We start from the raw sequence: 18067 nt of genomic DNA, 5'->3' as shown, positions 1-18067 counted from the left end.
AGTACAATCTAGGTCAACACGTACGATTTTTAGAAATACAAAATACAAACATTAAATCTGTGTTCTGAAATTTTCTTTTTTCTTTTAAATTTCCTTTAAATTTCACCCATGAGATCCTTGTTTCCTAACCTTGCTAATAACCTTGTTTCCTAGAAAGCAAGCAAACAGTAGGAAAATTACTTGTTTCTTGATGATAACAGAAAATACACATTACTAGACCAAATGTTTTCCTGATTCTCTTTCAAACCTCAGGTCACTGAAATAGGGTTGCATCCTTAGGGACCTACATCACTTTTTTCAGAAGATTACAGGGTCATTTTGATACTCCCTATTTCTCACCCCATCTTGTACAGGATTAATCAGCTGGTGCCTTTAAATCAAATAAAGCTATATGCATAAAACTACATTGTACCTCAAACTGTACTACAAATCCTATGTTCAAAAATAGCACATGCATAATGGTAATACCAGAGGCCTCCTAACATACAGGGTATTAATGGAGTAGCAAAAATTGAAGGTACAGTGTCTTATGCTGATGGGAACAGAGAAACAAACGGTCTGGCCTTTTCTTACTGTATTTTGTACCAGAAGCAGAAGACATTTGTAGTGGAATATTTTGTATATCTGTAGTGGAAAGTTGCACCAACTTTCATTCGCTTTACAAGAATGCCATGGCCACTCCCTCTTGCAGCTTCTTTTCAAAGTGTATGCAAATACACATACAAGAACTGAAGATAGAAATCAGTACGTCCCTGCTGCCAAGACTCTACCATACAGCAAATCTGCTTTACAATGCAGAAGCACAGTCATTATTGTGAGAATTTACTGTCCCTCTGTGATATAAAAATCTCTTTGTATTTATTATTCCTCCTTAGCCCAGTGATCAGCTACCATCCAGATGGATTCAAAATATGTCAGTGACCCAGTTTTATGAGGCAGTACTTAGGTGTAAGAAGCAAAACAATACCCATACAACCACAACTATGCAGGATCCTGGAAAGAGCTGGAAGGCTCTTTTAGATTAAAACTGGCCACTAAAATTCTCAGTGACACTGACATAAGTGCTTGTATGGCAACTTTATGGGAAGTCTTTATTAAAAGCATGGCTCAATAACTACTGCAGAGGAGGAATTAGAGTCATGCAACAAAATTGATGAGACTCTGCTTAATCCCTTATGCCTTCAGCAAGAAGTAATAAATTTTCATCAATTGGGAAGACTGCTATTGATCTAATCACTCCAAGTATATGTGATGAATTAGCAGCAAGCTCACTGTGATAGTACTTTACAGACATACAAGATTTGAGAAGGATGAAGCAATATACCCCCCCCCCACTTCAACATGCAATAGGTATTTGATGATAAGAGAGGAATTGCCTCTTCCCATATTTTCAATCACTCTGTTTTCACATGCTTTGGTGACACCAGGATAGATTAGTTGGAATCAATATTGCCCAACTTGTTTGTTTGTTTCTAGTTCCCCTTGAATAAATGGTATTTCTTTCTGCAAATTCATTAGTTACTCAAAATTATTTATGATGGAAGATTTCACAAACAGATCCCACCAAGCTGACTCCTGAACTCTGAATAGTCTATCATTCTTCTGGACAAAAAGGCAACTAGAATACTCTTACTTCCGTTTCAGCAAAACTCCCTCAGAAATGCTCAGGTTTGCCCTTTAAAAATGGTCTTTCTTGAAATCTTGAAATCACTTAAGTGGATTTAGCTGCATCCCTTTAAGTTGCACGCCAATACTAATACTGTGCATTAGTATTCAGGAATATCAATACAAAGAGCATTTTTTGATATGGCATGAAAGAAACTGTCCCATTGGACTGTCTGGCACCATGCGTACACCACCTACCATGCACGCTTTTCTGCTGCCTCTACAAAGTAGAGGCACAAAACACTAATACAAAAAAGTAAAGTATTCTGGTCAAGAGCTGCTCTGGCTTTACCTTACCTCATTGCAAAGGTTTTATAATGTAAGCTTTCTCTAAAGTTACCTATTGGTGAGTGTAATTAGCCATTATTTGCATAACTTGACATGAGTTAACTCACGCTAAGTTACAGTACTCACATGGCTTCAGACTTCTGAGAGTATTACAGAAAGAAAGTAAAACTGCCCTGATGATAATGAAATTTGTATTACGATAGATTTTAAATACCATGGTAGAATACAGAAAGAGCAGAAGAAAGAAAAAAAAATAATAAAAACAACCCTGTAAATCACAGATATCAAATACTTAGATTATATTAAGTGGCATAATTTCATTTAACCCACAGAGCTATGCTAATTCCTATCAATTCATGTATTATCTTGGTTTGCTGAATGTACAGTGACCATTTGCCTAATGATCCACACTCTGGCTACCCTGGATTTGGAGAAGGCTGAGGTTCTGAATGACTTCTTTGCCTCGGTCTTCACTGGCAAAGGCTCTGACCACACAACCCAAGTCTTGGAAGGCAGACGCGGGGACTGTGAGAATGAAGACCTTGGGCCCACTGTGGGAGAGGATCTGGTTCGAGATCATCTTAAGAACCTGAACGTGCACAAGTCCATGGGACCTGACGAAATCCATTCACGGATCCTGAAGGAGCTAAGCCACTGTCTGAAAAATCATGGCAGTCAGGTGAAGTTCCTGGCGACTGGAAAAAGGGAAATATGACCCCCGTCTTCAAGAAGGGGAAAATGGAAGACCCGGGGAACTAAAGACCAGACAGTCTCACCTCTGTGCCTGGCAAAATCTTGGAGCACATTCTCCTGGAAAAACAACAAGGTGCTTGGTGACAGCCAGCATGGCCACACTAAGGGGAAATCCTGCCTGACCAATTTGGTGGCCTTCTATGATAGGGCTACAGAACTGATGGACAGGGGTAGAGCAGTTGACATCATCTACCTGGACTTGTTCAAAGCACTCAACACTATCCCACATGACATCCTTGTCTCTAAACTCGACAGACATCAATTTGATAGGTGGACCACTCAGTGGATAAAGAACTGGCTGGATGGTGGCATGCAAAGGGTTGTGGTCAATGGCTCAATGTCCAGCTGGAGACCAGTAACGAATGGTGTCCCTCAGGGATCGGTGTTGGGACCGGTCTTGTTCAACATCTTTGTCGGTGACATGGACAGTGGGATTGAGTGCGCCCTCAGCAAGTTTGCGGAAGACACCAAGCTGTGTGGTTCAGTTGATACGCTGGAGGGAAGGAATGGCATCCAGAGGGACATTGACACGCTTGTGAGGTGGGCTGATGCCAACCTTATGAAGTTCAATAAAGCCAAGTGCAAGGTCCTACACCTGGGTCGAAGCAATCCCAGGCACAGCTACAGCTTGGGCAGAGAAGAGATTCAGAGCAGCACTAAGGAGAAGGATTGTTGAGTGCTGGTTGATGAGAAAACGAACATAAGCCAGCTTCAGCATGCACTAGCAGCCCAGAAAGCCAACCATGTCCTGGGCTGCATCAAAAGGAGCGTGACCAGCAGGTCGAAGGAGGTGATCCTGCCCCTCTACTCTGCTCTCGTGAGACCTCACCTGGAGTATTGTGTGCAGTTCTGATGTCCTTGACATAAAAAGGACATGGAACTGCTGGAACAAGCCCAGAGGAGGGCCATGAGGATGATCAGAGGACTGCAGCACCTCCCATATGAGGACAGGCTGAGAAAGTTGGGGCTGTTTAGCCTGGAGAAGAGAAGGCTGCATGGAGACCTCATAGCAACCTTCCAGTATCTGAGGGGGGGTTACAAGGATGCTGGCAGGGGACTGTAGTGACAGACTAAGGGGTAACAGGTTTAAACTTAAACAGGGAAAGCTTAGATTGGGTATAAGGAGGAAGTTCTTTACCGTAAGGGTGGTGAGGCCCTGGAATGGGTTGCCCAAGGAAGCTGGGAATGCTCCATCCCTGGCAGTGGTCAAGGCCAGGCTGGACAGAGCCTTGGGTGAGATGGTTTAGTGTGATGCGTCCCTTCCCAAGACAGGGTTGTTGGAACTTGATAATCTTAAGGTCCTTTCCAACCCTAACTATTCCATGATTCTATGAATGCAGCTCAGAGGGAGTTGATGGAATTTATCAAAGAAGAGTGACTCCACAGTTGCTCAGTATCTTATATGTCTTCCCTATGCACTTGCCAGAGCAAGTATGCTATGTTACATGGACCTCTTGGTCTGACCTCAAGGGCAGTATTTTCAGCATAGTTTTCCACCAAAGACGTACAAAGTACAATAAGCTAGCAGAAAACTGGAAAGAATCAAAGGCATGCCAATGATGTTATGATACCACCCTCCCTTACTCACATGGGTAAGGGTTCAGTGTTTCTTTTACTGCTATTTGCATATGTTGTCCTGGGTCTGCTTTAGAAAGCTGGAGACTGATGAGTTGACCAGCACAATTTCAGGGCCTCTTTGTGCACAGCACTGTGAGGAGCACAAAGCAGCAAAATAAGGCAAGAGCTATTTCAGGTGGGAGCTGCCTGTGGGCTGTCAGGCTTAGCTGGCAAAGGCTGTATTGAAAGGTAAGAAGACTAGACCACAGCATTCCCCAGAAGGCCTGTTACTGCAGACCCTTCTGTGTACATCTATATCATTCTCAACATCATCCCTTGCCAGTTACTGACCTCTGTCTTCTTTCTTATCCATATTCATACCTGCAGACTTAAGGTCCCCAAACATTTTCTCTTTGTTTTCTTGACCCAGACATCTTTCAAGCACTAGGAAAATGTAGTTTCTATTTTTGTAGGTGCATGTAAAAGAGAAGATAATCATCACTACAGCTAAAACTTTATTTCATGCTGATTAAGTGCTCCCGTTCCTAAATTCTAATAGTCTCTTCCCACTGAGAAGGTCAGCTTGTAAAATTACCCTTATCATTTGCAGCAACTCTGTTCTGGTATGAGCATGAAGGGATGAAACATACAGTGATCTGAGATAGGTGGTTGGAACAAAAGAAAGATCAACCATTACACATCTGATGATTGTCCTTACACTTGAGACCAATAACCTATGGGTGCTACCAAGAGATGGAGAAATACCTTTTTCTTAAAAGCAGACACACTGGACATTCCACCATAAAAGATCAACCAAAACCATTTCAAATTGGAAGGATATATTTTTGCCATGGCTAAGTATGTAACACCTTCTCCTAGATTAAGTGCCACAAGAAAAAAATAAATAAATGAAATGTTAACAGAGTGTAAAATTCAAGGTATTTCTCAACCCGAAGCACTATGGGGCTTTTTAATGCCGTCTTTTTTTTTGTATCAGCTCCTTCAGAAACAGGCTGCATTAAAAAAAGACTAACAGATCTGCAACACCAAGATGGGAGAGCCTGCCCAAAGGCTCATTCCCAGGGAGGGGATTTTTAGTGTTTTCAAGGAACAAATACTGTTCCCTTCCTAAAGGCAGAGGAGTGATTTGCAGCCAGTGGAGCAGGAATGAAAAAAACTGTGGGACAAGGAGGAAAAATGAAGTCTGTGGAAAAGGAGAATGCTCCAAAGGATATGGTTGTGACAAACAATCATATGACAGGAAAATACCAGAAAACAAATGCTACAGTGCTAAAGTTATTTGGCACAGATGCTGTTCTGATTAAAGCAAAGAACAGAAGAGCAGTAAAACCTAAGTTAGCTCAGAAAGTCTTCTAGCACACACACAGGGCATCCCTCACACTTCCAACAGAGCAGATTTGTCAAACCCCCTGTCATGAGATGTATTATAAGACATCACTCTTAGAGATCCCGTCTCCAGCACTGTGACAAAGGGGGACACAGCATCTGGTTTTCCTCAGGATTTGCCTTTATCCAACTCTCAAGGGAACACACTTTTACTTCCAAGGAAATCTCTCTAGTGTGCATATCATGGCTCATCATCTCTTGGAAGTAAACACAAATTGCTGATAAGAGTTAATGCCGTGCTCTCTGTTGACTTTGGCAAAAATCCATCCTAGCCCATGACGGCAAAAGCGCAACAGGTTTTGCACAGCTTTTTATGCAGCAGAGCCCCTCTCCTTGTTGTTGCACAGCAGTACTTGCAATGAGCATTGCCTGCTTGCACAGTTACAGTAGCACATGATAAAAAAAGCACTCTTATCATGTCCTCCAGGTCCACATTTTCTATACAGCTCCAGATGACATGACTGGGGGCAAACTGTTATCATAATCACATTAGGACACTTTGGAATTGTATGGTGCATAAAATCTCACAGTCTGGCATCACTGAAATCAGAGTCCAATGAATAGTCAGCTTGGCCCAAATTACAAGGCACACAAGTAAAACAGGCCCCAAAATTGAAAAGTAAACCAACAAAATATGCGGGCTTTCAGAAGCAGAAGAATCTAACTTGGAATAGTGGTACAAACTTTCTTCTCCAGATTCATTCACCCATTCATGCTCATATTGCTCTTTATGTGAGAGAGCAACTAGAATGCATTGAGTTCTGTCTGGGGTCGGATGAGGAGCAAGTGGAATGTCTGAGGGTACGAATTAAGGGACAGACTGGCACGGGTGATACAGTTGTGGGGGTCTATTATAGACCTCCTGATCAGGAAGAAGGAGTTGATGAGGCTTTCTACAGGCAACTGGAAGTAGCCTCGTGACTACATGCCTTAGTCGTTGTGGGGGATTTTAACTACCCCAATATTTGCTGGAAGACTCACACAGCCAATCATTCACAGTCTAGGAGGTTCCTGAAGTGCATTGATGATAACTTCTTAATGCAAATGGTGGACATACCAACTAGGAGAGCAGCGCTGCTAGATTTAGTACTCGCCAACAAGGAGGGTTTGGTCAAAGTGGTGATGGTCAATGGCAGCCTTGGCTGCAGTGACCATGAGATGGTGGAGTTTAGGATCCTGTGTGGGAGGAACAGAATACCTAGCAAAGCCACAGTTCTGGATTTCCGAAGGGCCAACTTTGGCCTCTTCAGTCAACTGCTAAGGGAAGTCTCATGGGAAAGTGTACTAGGCGATAAAGGGGCTCAAGATAGTTGGTTAGCATTCAAGGACCGCTTCTTCCAAGCTCAGGATCAGAGCGTCCCAATGAGTAGGAAATCAAGTAAGGGATCTAGGAGACTGGCGTGGTTAAACAAGGAGCTGCTGGGCAAACTCAAGTGGAAAAGGAGAATCTATGGATTATGTAAGGAGGGGCTGGCCGCTTGGGAGGAATATAGGACAGTTGTTAGAGGATGTAGGGAGGCAATTAGGACAGCTAAGGCCTCCTTGGAACTCAATCTTGCTAGTCGGGTTAAAGACAATAGAAAGGGCTTCTTCAAATACATAGCAAATAAAACTAACACAAGAGGCAATATAGGCCCACTGCTGAACAAAGTGGGTGCCCTGGAGACAGAGGATATAAAGAAGGCAGAGGTGCTGAACGCCTTCTTTGCCTCTGTCTTTACTCCTGCAGACTCTTCCCGAGGGCCCCGGATTTCTATAGCCCCAGAAGGAATCAGGACAAAGGAGGAGTTTGCTTTGGTAGATGAGGATTGGGTTAGGGATCAGCTATGCAATCTGGACATCTGTAAATCGATGGGTCCGGATGGAATGCACCCACGGGTGCTGAGGGAGCTGGCGGAGGTCATTGCTAGGCCACTCTCCATCATCTTTGGTAAGTCGTGGGAAACGGGAGAGGTGCCTGAGGATTGGCGGATGGCAAATGCCACCCCAGTCTATAAGAAGGGCAAGAAGGAGGACCCGGGTAATTATAGACTGGTCAGCCTTACCTCCATCCCTGGAAAGGTGATGGAACAACTTATTCTTGACTCCATCTCTAGGCATATCAAGGATGAGGGGGTCATTAAGAACAACCAACATGGTTTTATGAGGGGGAAGTCATGTTTGACCAACCTTATAGCCTTCTATGAGGAAGTGACTAGGTGGAGGGATGATGGTAGAGCGGTAGATGTAGTTTTTCTTGATTTCAGTAAGGCATTTGATACTGTCTCTCACAGCATCCTCATAGATAAGCTAAGGAAGTGTGGGCTTGACGATCAAGTAGTGAGGTGGATCAAGAACTGGTTGAAAGGAAGAAGGCAGAGAGTTGTGGTCAATGGCACAGAATCTAGCTGGAGGTCTGTGACTAGTGGAGTTCCTCAGGGGTCGGTGCTGGAACCAGTGCTGTTTAATATTTTCATCAATGACCTGGATGAGGGAACTGAGTGTACCCTCAGCAAGTTTGCTGATGACACAAAACTGGGAGGAGTGGCTGACACACCAGAGGACTGTGCTGCCATTCAGCGAGACCTGGACAGGCTGGAGAGTTGGGCGGGGAGAAACTTGATGAAATTTAACAAGGGCAAGTGTAGAGTCTTGCATCTGGGGAAGAACAACCCCATGTACCAGTACAGGTTGGGGGTTGACCTGCTGGAAAGTAGCAAAGCGGAAAGGGACCTGGGGGTCCTGGTGGATAGGAGGATGACCATGAGCCAGCAATGTGCTCTTGCAGCCAAGAAGGCAAATGGCATCTTAGGGTGCATTAGAAAGGGTGTGGTTAGTAGGTCAAGAGAGGTTCTCCACCCCCTCTACTCAGCCTTGGTGAGGCCGCATCTGGAATATTGCATCCAGTTCTGGGCCCCTCTATTCAAGAAGGACAGGGAATTGCTTGAAGGAGTCCAGCGCAGAGCCACAAAGATGATTAAGGGAGTGGAACATCTCCCTTATGAGGAGAGGCTGAGGGAGCTGGGTCTCTTTAGCTTGGAGGAGAGGAGACTGAGAGGTGACCTCATCAGTGTTTACAAATATGTAAAGGGTAGGTGTCAGGATGATGGAGCTAGGCTTTTTTCAGTGATATCCAGTGATAGGACAAGGGGCAATGGGTGTAAACTGGAGCATAGGAAGTTCCACGTTAACATCAGGAAGAACTTCTTTACTGTAAGAGTGACAGAGCACTGGAACAGGTTGCCCAGGGGGGTTGTGGAGTCTCCTACATTGGAGATATTCAAGGCCCGCCTGGACAAGTTCCTGTGTGATGTACTGTAGGTTACCCTGCTCTTGCAGGGGGGTTGGACTAGATGATCTTTTGAGGTCCCTTCCAACCCTTGGGATTCTGTGATTCTGTGATATTAATTTAGTTAATTTTCCAGACTCTCCAATTTGCCAAATATCACAGAAAATTCACCTGACAGGGCTTAAAGGGATTCAGCTTATCCCAGAATGATCCCATAATACACAAGAATCATAGAATCAACTAGGTTGGAAAAGACCTTTAAGATCATCAAGTCCAATCATTACCCCAGGACTGCCAAACCCACCACTAAACCATATCACTGAGGGCCTCATCTACACAGTTTGTGAACACCCAGGGACAGCAAGACCACCACTGCCCTGTACAGCGTGCTCCAGTGTCTAACCACCCTCTCTGTGAAATTTTTCCTAATAGCCAATCTAAACCTCCCCTGGCACAGCTCGAGGCCGTTACCTCTTGTTCTATTGCTTGTTACTTGGGAGAAGAGACCGACCTCCACCTCACTAGAACCTCCTTTCAGGTAGTTGTAGGGAGTTATATGGTGGCCCCTGAGCCTTCTCTTCTCCGGGCTAAACAACCCCAGTTCCCTCAGCTGCTCCTCATCACACTTGTGCTCCAGACCCTTCACCATCTTCCTTGTCCTCCTCTGGCCCCATTCCAGCACCTCAATGTCTCTCTTGTAGTGAGGGGCACAGAACTGACACACAATTCAAGGAGCAGCCTTGAGTACAGAGAAAAAATGCACACAGGACACACAGTCCCAAGTCTTTGCTTTTTCTGATTTAAGGTCTTTGGCATTAAAATTTAAAATCTATTTTCTGGAAAGATTTTTGCCTGTAATTTACAGGCCTGTATTTACACAAATAACTGTTGTAGCATTCATAAGCGCAGGTTTTCTCTTGAAGTGCCAGTGGATGCTGGATTACTCTTTGCTCAGACCAAGGAATGGAAAAGCATTGTAGCAGGAGACTTTCACACATGCTTAAAGGAATACATGCCTATAGTTAGAACACATATAGAACACATTCCTTTAGCAGCACGGAGGGAACCTTTCAATCTTTTCAATATCAAGCCAGTGAGGTTGGCCACAGATTAAAAAAGAATGCAAGCACCCAGTAATACAGTGAAGAGCTAAACCCTCACAGTGCACACAGTACACTTGACCACTCACTGCCTGATGCATCAAATAGGTTTCTTACCCTTTTTTGTCTACTTCGGTACCATTGCAAATACTCACGAGAGGACAAACTAATTAACATGCCAAACTCTCAATAAAACAAATCTCCTATGGCTCACAAAGGTATGCTCCATGTGGCAATTCACTACATAAAAACCAAAGGCACTGCAACCTTTTGTGTTTAATTACTCATTATACCTGATATATATTTACTAAAATCTGACCTCACACATTTTATTGAGTCATCAGCCTGTAAGACTTTAGACTTTCCACTTTTTTGTGCTACAAACACAACTGCCCACTAAACATATGTAAAGAGTAAGACAAACAATACTTTGACTCATAGTGAGCCACTTTACCAAGAAATTTAACTGAACTTAGACCCAAAATATCTGTTCAGATAGGAAGGGAAGGAGCAACACTGAGAAGGTTCTCTTTGATGTTACACTTCCCATTTAACTGTAACTGATACAACCACAGCTCCAGGACAAACTTGGATGTTTTAAAGTATAAGCTAACAGAACTGTACAACTGATATACCAAACTACAGAGAGGCAGGATCTATCCCATAATAAAACAAAATTTTTTAATTAGCTAAATTCAAACTATGCTTATTGATTTTAGTACTTGGAACAAGGCAACACCTGGCAGTAAGCAATGCTGCATCTAATGTCTGCTACTACACTTAAGTACTGGATCAGGATATTGATCTCTCACTGGGTTTGACACATCATTATGGAGCTTATTTACAGCTTTTAAAAGCCCTGTTGCAGAAAGATAGGCTAAACCGTGTGTATTGGTATCAGTGAAAAATTTCCCCTTGATGTCCATGGGCACTCAGTCAAGCTCAGGAATGGTAAAGACCACAGATGTTTACTGCGTCATTTTCTCCTGGCTTCAGACCCGGTTTTATCTCATTACTTCAATCTGCTGTGCTTTGTTTCTCTCTATATAAACCACAATACCAGTAAAGCACATGTCCTAGCATTTTGCTACACTAGAGCCAGAAGGCACAGCATCTTGAGGGACTGAACCTTAAAATGATTGAGGTTGAAAGCACACATGAACAAGATAAAAATTATGGACAACAGTTTGGGCAGTTTCTTCTTTTTAATTACTTTTCTCATGGTTTTCGATGTCAATGTTACAGCAAACATATGAAGACATATGTGTGTCCACAATGTGAGGACACCAACTGTTTTATAGTATTGAACATAAAGGTGTGTTCCAAGCAAGGTCTGTACTGCCTCTCCCTAAAAAATAGCAACAAACTGATAAAAGCAATAAATATGTAAGATAAGTAACTCTTCTGAAGTACCAGTTTGTACTTTACATGGTTTTGTTACTTTCTGTTGCTTAAAATCAACCATATGCCCAGACTCCTCCAACAACTGCAGTACCTTCATGACCTGCATTATTACGTGGTCCTGATGATTTTACTGGGACTACTCACATGAAAAAAAAATTATACGTATGTTTGAACAAAAAAAGTTGCAGGCCACAAATGGAAAAAGTTGGGCCGTAACACAGATCTGCTTCTAGTACTTCAGGACGGGAAAGAGAAGGAACAGGGAAACAAAGGGCACACTGTTCTCCAGCTGACGTTTACACACACACACACACACACCTAATATAGGCAGCCAACTACCAAGGATGTTCAAAGCTATTTACAAAGCTGAACATGAATAGGAAGCATTTACATCAAATTACTGCCCAGCTGATACACATGTATTTAACTATCAAAATCTAGTTATGTTTGCAATTCTGATGTATAAGAATCATAACACATATGACATTTTGTCATGATGAATTTAACAAAACTTAAGGACACGTCTGCACAATAAACCCAACAAAAGCTATTCCCCTTCCCTCCTACCATCCTCTTAGACAAACAACTGGACTATATTGAAACTGTTGGGGCAAAGATAGTAACCTAGATACTGAGATAGCCTTACTAATCATAAGGAGGGAGATGCTTTCACATGCCACCACTGTTCATGAGTCAGATTTTTTCCATCTATTGAGTTTCTGTCTGGGTTTAGGTTACGTCACAAAGTGCTTCCGCAAATTTTCAAGTGGACCTTTCTTTTATTGTTTTCTTTCTGTAGAAAGCAAACTATGTAGCAAAGACAGCATCATGAACTGGGTAAGTAAAGACCATATGAAATTACTGATCTGTCTGTAAGACTAACCATTGTTATTCGTTCTTCCAGTCCAAAAAGAAAAGAACAGCTGATTCAGGCTGTGCACATGAGTAGCAAGTTAAGTAACTGAAAATATCTCTGAATAAATGTTTAATCTCACAATCTGAACACATTTTTAAAAGTGGTTAGAAACAAATTACCGGGGTAGAAGAAAATTTAAGGTGCAGGGTATGGAGACTGCTATGATGAAAATTTGCCACTGATTTGTTACAAGTTCCTGTTAAAAAATAAAAAAACCCAAAAAACAACAAAAAAAAAAACCCACACAAAAAATCCCCAAACAACCACACACACACACAAAAAAAAAAAAAAAACAAAAAAACCCTTAAAAAAAAAGGGGGGGGGGGAAAAACCCACAACAACAAACCTGCACATCTGATTTGATTTATACAAAAGTTACACAGAAACCAACATGCTTTTTGTTAGCTTCTCTGTATCTCACAGCCAGGACCCACTACCACTACAGGTTGACACAGTCTCTTTAGATACATCCATGTAGTATTTTTAACTGCCCCTTAATTAGCTGCCAAGACCTCGAACTCAGATTGCTGGTTTTCCATCTTAAATTACAATTTTTAAATTAAGCTGAATCACTCTATTTTTTATGGCCGGAATTTATATATTAATTTTGAGCACCTAAGGTTTCAGCCAGATTACTGCAAATCACCAAAATGTGCTTCTGCAAAGTGGAACCAGCTTGATACAGACAAGCCCCTGGTAACCTGGTTTAACCCCAAACTTAACTATACCATCAACTGTCTTTATTTCACTGACACTGAAAGGCTCTCACGGACTTCAGTGAGCTCCCCAGACAGCCAGCCATAGTTGGAGACAGGGGTGGTGTAAAAGGAGACGGAAGACAGGGGTGCAAGAAAGATGCTGGGCCCGTCAGGGGGGTATCTGCGGGAGAAAGTTTCGCGGGTGGAGCTGGCTCACTCTGTATCCCGAGCGCTCCACCGGCTAGGTTCTCCCACGTGGGGCACTGGTAGAGCAGCAGAGAGGAAGCAAGCAAGCGGCTGCACGCTGATAAAAGAGCTGGAAACGCTCAAAGCCGGGGCACAGACGTGGGGAGGGCGGTGTACGCCTGCAAGCACGGCGGGTGGGAGGTCAGCCTCAACTCTGGTACGGCCGTTCCCCAGCTGGGCAATTGCAACAACACCGGCTCAAGCTGCTGCCTCCCCGGAGGGCGGCAGAGGCAGCTTGCCACCAGACGCCCCTGGAAGGGTCAGCCCTGGCACCCTGGGGCCCCGGCCCCACGCCCACCGGGGCTGCTGTGCCTGTGCCGCCTCGGACGTGGCCGGACATTACCTGGGGATGTACCTCGCCTCCTCCCCGAGCCGCACCTCGAAGTCCCTCCAGGGCTGCTCCAGCCCCACGGCGGCGCACGCCGCCTCCTCCTCGCCCTCCAGCTCTTCGCCGCCGGGCCGCCAGCGGGTGGCGCCGCGGAAGCCGCGGGCGAACTCGGGAAAGGTGATGGCCCCGTCGCGGTCACTGTCGAGGCGCTGGAAGATGGCCTCTGCCTCGGCCGGCCGCACCCGCAGCTCTGCACACAGAGCCGCGAAGTCTTCCCTTTCGATGCGACCCGAGCCGCTGGCGTCGCAGGCCAGGAAGAGGGCCCGCAGGCGGGACAGCTCGTCCCCCGTCGCTTCGGGATCCATCAGCCGGGAATACTCTGACCGGGACGAAGCGGACCGGGACAGGGCAAGCCGCAGGCTCTCGGGCTGACGGCACCCCTCTCCCGTCGGCGCAGCAGGGCGGGCCGGTACCTGCTCCGCCCCGGTACCCTGCGGGGCCGGGCGTGGCCGGGAGGCGGGGGCCGGGCCGCAGGTGGCGGAGCGTTTCTGCGCCAGGTACGGGACAAGGCCGCGGGCGCCTCCGGGCGGCCCCAAGCAGAAGACCTGCGGGTGCCAGGCCTCGCCGCTATCCCGCCGGTGGTGCCGGGGAGGGCGCTGGTTCTCTTGCGCGCCGCTCTGCCCGGGGCTGCCAGAAGCGCAGGTACCGTTCAGGAGCACCACAGGTTAAAACCCCGCCTCACCTCCTCGCAGCAACAAAGGGGAGTGCTAGTGCTGCGCTGTCACTGTACGGTGTTAAATCTCATTGTCGTTTCCCAACAGAATAAAAGCACTTCTGCTCATGGACGATGAAGAACCCAGGAAGTTCTTCCAAAAACCAGTTTCCCTATGTCTTGGTGACTATGAGTAGTCTTGGAGTTCTACATTGCTGAGTACGTGCTCACTCCTGTCCCATCACCAGTAAGTTAGAAATGTGCACAGTTAAAATACCAGCTTAAACTGAAAATGCAAATGCTACATTCGGATCAGTAAACTAAAGGAGCGGATTTTCAGTGCTCTGTGTAGAAGAACTAGCGTCTGTCTTTCTTGGCAGAAAGACTTCTCGCTCTCTTGAAGCCAGACCCAGATTTCATTGCAGGCAGTTAAATTTGAACTGAGATTCCCTTCCTTCCCCCCACACTCACTCTCGTCTCTGTCTATCTGCAAATGTAAATTGTGTATACCAAAGTTGTGATGGAGTTAAACAGAATACAAATCCAACCGTCAAAACAGTGTTTCCTTATTGACAGAAACATAGCCCAAGGCTAACTGACTGATCCAGGAAACCACAAGCAGTCCAACTAACCTTTCATTAAAATAAATCACATGAAAACTCTAAAGTTCCCCTCTGCCTAAGAAGTGGGAAATGCTCTCAATGAAAATTATTATATTTATACAGTTTTTTATTACTATTTTGTCAGGCTTAGACAGAGTCAGCCTAAAATCCTGCCAACAATCTATCCCTAGTCAGTACAATGTGTTGTGAAATGTTCCCTGAAATCCAGAGAAATACAGCTGTCAAGCAATTTGGAAAAGAAATCTTAGCTTAAAAATGTCAGATACCTGAAGGACTTAAATTTGTTATTTGATGCATATTTGCCACTGTGTTTCCGTTATTCAGTTATAGAACTAGTAAGAGTAGGAAAGTGGTATCATCTTGAGATTCTGAGTCTAGCAAAATCTAATATTTTAGTAAAGCAGAATTTAACAAAAGTGTTCCTTCTGTTCTATGGTTGCTCATCTGGCCATTAAATTTTTGTACCCAAAGAGTGTCATGAGACCTTGTGAGTCTGATGAAGGTTTGTTCAGCTATTCAAAGAGGCAAACGTATCTTGCTTACACACACCAGCTCTCTGTACATCAGTCAGGACCTTCAGCTTTCAGTGTGGACAAACTCCTGAGCTGAGCTGGAACAGCCGTATACAGGGCTGAATGTGTCTTACTAGACAGACAGGTAGTTCCTGCGCAAATTAATGCGCTCACCTTCTTGTTTGCTTTTGTGGCTGCAGGTGTATGAATTGACATTTATCAGTAATCCTTATCCTGCTCATTCACTTATTCATTCTGTTGTATCTCTTGTGGTAGTAACTACCATGTACTGCTAAGTAGAGGGCATAGACTTTGGATACATAGCCTCCATCTTTTTTTTTTTTTTTTCTCTGAGATTGAACATCATCTTTTCCCAAACTTTTCTATATAACCGTACTTTTATAAGACTTGGGATTTGACCCTTCCACTGCAGAGGTCTGCATCTTTGTTTCATTTGAAAGCTTTATATTTCTTCCTATGTAATATAAGCAAATAATAAGGAGCATCGAAAACAAATTGAAATCTTCATATTAACATACTGTTTTAAAGCAACCCATACAAAAATCTTGCAATATTGCCAATGCAATGCCTACATGGGACAGATTTCTGCCTTCATGTGCAGGTAATCCCTTGTGTATTCAGTGGCTGTCATTGTCTTTGGCATCTCCCTTGTTTCCACTGTTACAGAAGTCGCACAAATCTCAGACACTGGCATGAAGTGCAGTGTGTCATTTAGCACTTCCATGGCATATATCCTGTAAAACAGATGATGCCTGCAGTGTTACACAGTGCCACGCAATCGGTGCTTGCTTAGCAGGTCACAGCTTGGTGAAATGGTCCTAACAACAGCACAGAGATAACAAATAAAATATAATTTGAGTGAGTGCTGAGGGCAGGATTCCCAGGAGGCAATGGCAAAACAGTGCTTGGTTCTGAAATTATGTGCCTATTCCAAAAGGATCTGTTCCTTCAAATCCAGCTCTAAATTAAATAAATATGCAAAACCAAAGCACTTTTTTCGTGGACTAATGGTTATGGTTATGCTGGAGAAGTTTTAAATTCATAAGTAAGAAACCAAAGCCACAAATACAAATATATCCCATGTGTAATTTTCAGTACTATCTGTTTTACTTCTCTGTGCCATGAAACACACAAGCTAGCTGGAGGATCTTTTCAGCTGAAGAGGCAGAACAGAACATGAAATCATGCTCAGGAACTTCAGGTTTGGCTAAGAAACACATGAACAAGAAGAAATTCATTGCATCACTACCAAAGTGTCCTATTATTCTGACTTAGAGAAGGTGCTTTTTGACAATGTGACAGAGGTTAAATGAGCAGGTTAGGAGACAGAGGAACCAGGAAGAGGAGGCGTGGCACACCACATGACATCAAGACCTAGCATCGCCTCAGAAAGCAAAAGAACCAAGGAGCGAGCTGATAGGGAGATAAGCTACAGAACTCTTAAATGCTGTTTAAATACAGCCTTTTTAAAAGCTTGTCTGTACGATCAACTGAATAGCCAGTCTGATGCTGAAATAACCAGTAATGACTGTTGTCCTATTTTGGAGGTGTTAGCAGTCATCCTCATGCTGCTCTAACAAGAGTACTCCAACCCCAGAAATAACAGAAAAAGATTGTTCTAAAGACATGCTGTGATATTGCCAATTTTCAAACTCTGTAATAGTTTTGAATAACGTAGGCAGCCAGCAGTAAATACTTCATATGAATGAAGTTCAGAAATCCATGAAATGGATTTCATCTTTTAGAAGAATGCTTTCATGATGATTTTCATAATACCTTGATTATTTTTTTAATTCTGTCCTACTTTTAAGCTCTTAGGAATCCTGACAAATACCTGGCTTTTAACAAACAAGAATAGAAATGCAAAACTGAGTGAAATGCAGAAGGAGTCACCAAATCCCATCTTTGGGTATGAAAGTAACACTTCCTTAGAAACAAAGGGGCAAATTAAACTAACATGGACAGATCCACAAGCATCCTTAGAAAATCCAGGCGTTTATTCCTTTGTCTTTTCAGTCCTACTAGGCTCAAAGAAAGTAAAGCTGCTAGATCCATTCTGACATTATTTTCTTGTGATAAAGCTGGATTGCTACAACAAATTGCTCTGTGAAGAGAAAACCCAATCACTGCTAATATTTTTACTATTTCTTTCTCCTTAGCGGTAAAATAAATTAAAGCAAAATTCTCTGAGTCCATTCATAGCAAAAAATGAAAAGTTATTCCGTGAACAGAGAAATAACATGTCAATGGAAAACTCATATATTACGTTAGATTATTACATTCTGCTTACTATTAAGAATTTGAATTTCACCATGGACTAAATATTCCTTTGTGCATGGTCATAGATGGTGAAACCCGTACTGATCAGTCTTCAGAGTTTCCTACAGCAGCCATAAAAAGAGTCACAGGTAACTCTGTAATGGACAGAATAAAGTAAGGAGATAAGCAAAATAAGCATTCTAGGCTTTTTTAACTGAAATATATACAAGTTTTCAGATACCTAAGCCTTTATCGTGTTTGAAATACTACATACTCTTACTCATTCTAGCAGTCAAAAAAATTACTGATA

At 43.5% G+C, this 18067-nt stretch overlaps 1 protein-coding gene across 1 annotated transcript in view; it reads right to left on the bottom strand.

The window, feature by feature from the left end:
* Positions 1-13995, bottom strand: part of RASEF (RAS and EF-hand domain containing) — a 34936-nt gene extending 20941 nt beyond the window's left edge. The window contains exon 1 of the mRNA XM_065662370.1: positions 13646-13995. Coding sequence (XP_065518442.1) covers positions 13646-13995 — 350 coding nt within the window. The remainder of the gene's footprint in view (positions 1-13645) is intronic.
* Positions 13996-18067: the final 4072 nt, after the last annotated feature.

This window comes from Lathamus discolor, chromosome Z (genome assembly GCF_037157495.1).
Source record: "Lathamus discolor isolate bLatDis1 chromosome Z, bLatDis1.hap1, whole genome shotgun sequence".
Classification (NCBI taxonomy): domain Eukaryota; kingdom Metazoa; phylum Chordata; class Aves; order Psittaciformes; family Psittacidae; genus Lathamus; species Lathamus discolor.
Note: the sequence above shows the minus strand (reverse complement) of the source record. Positions and strands in the feature narration are given on the sequence as shown.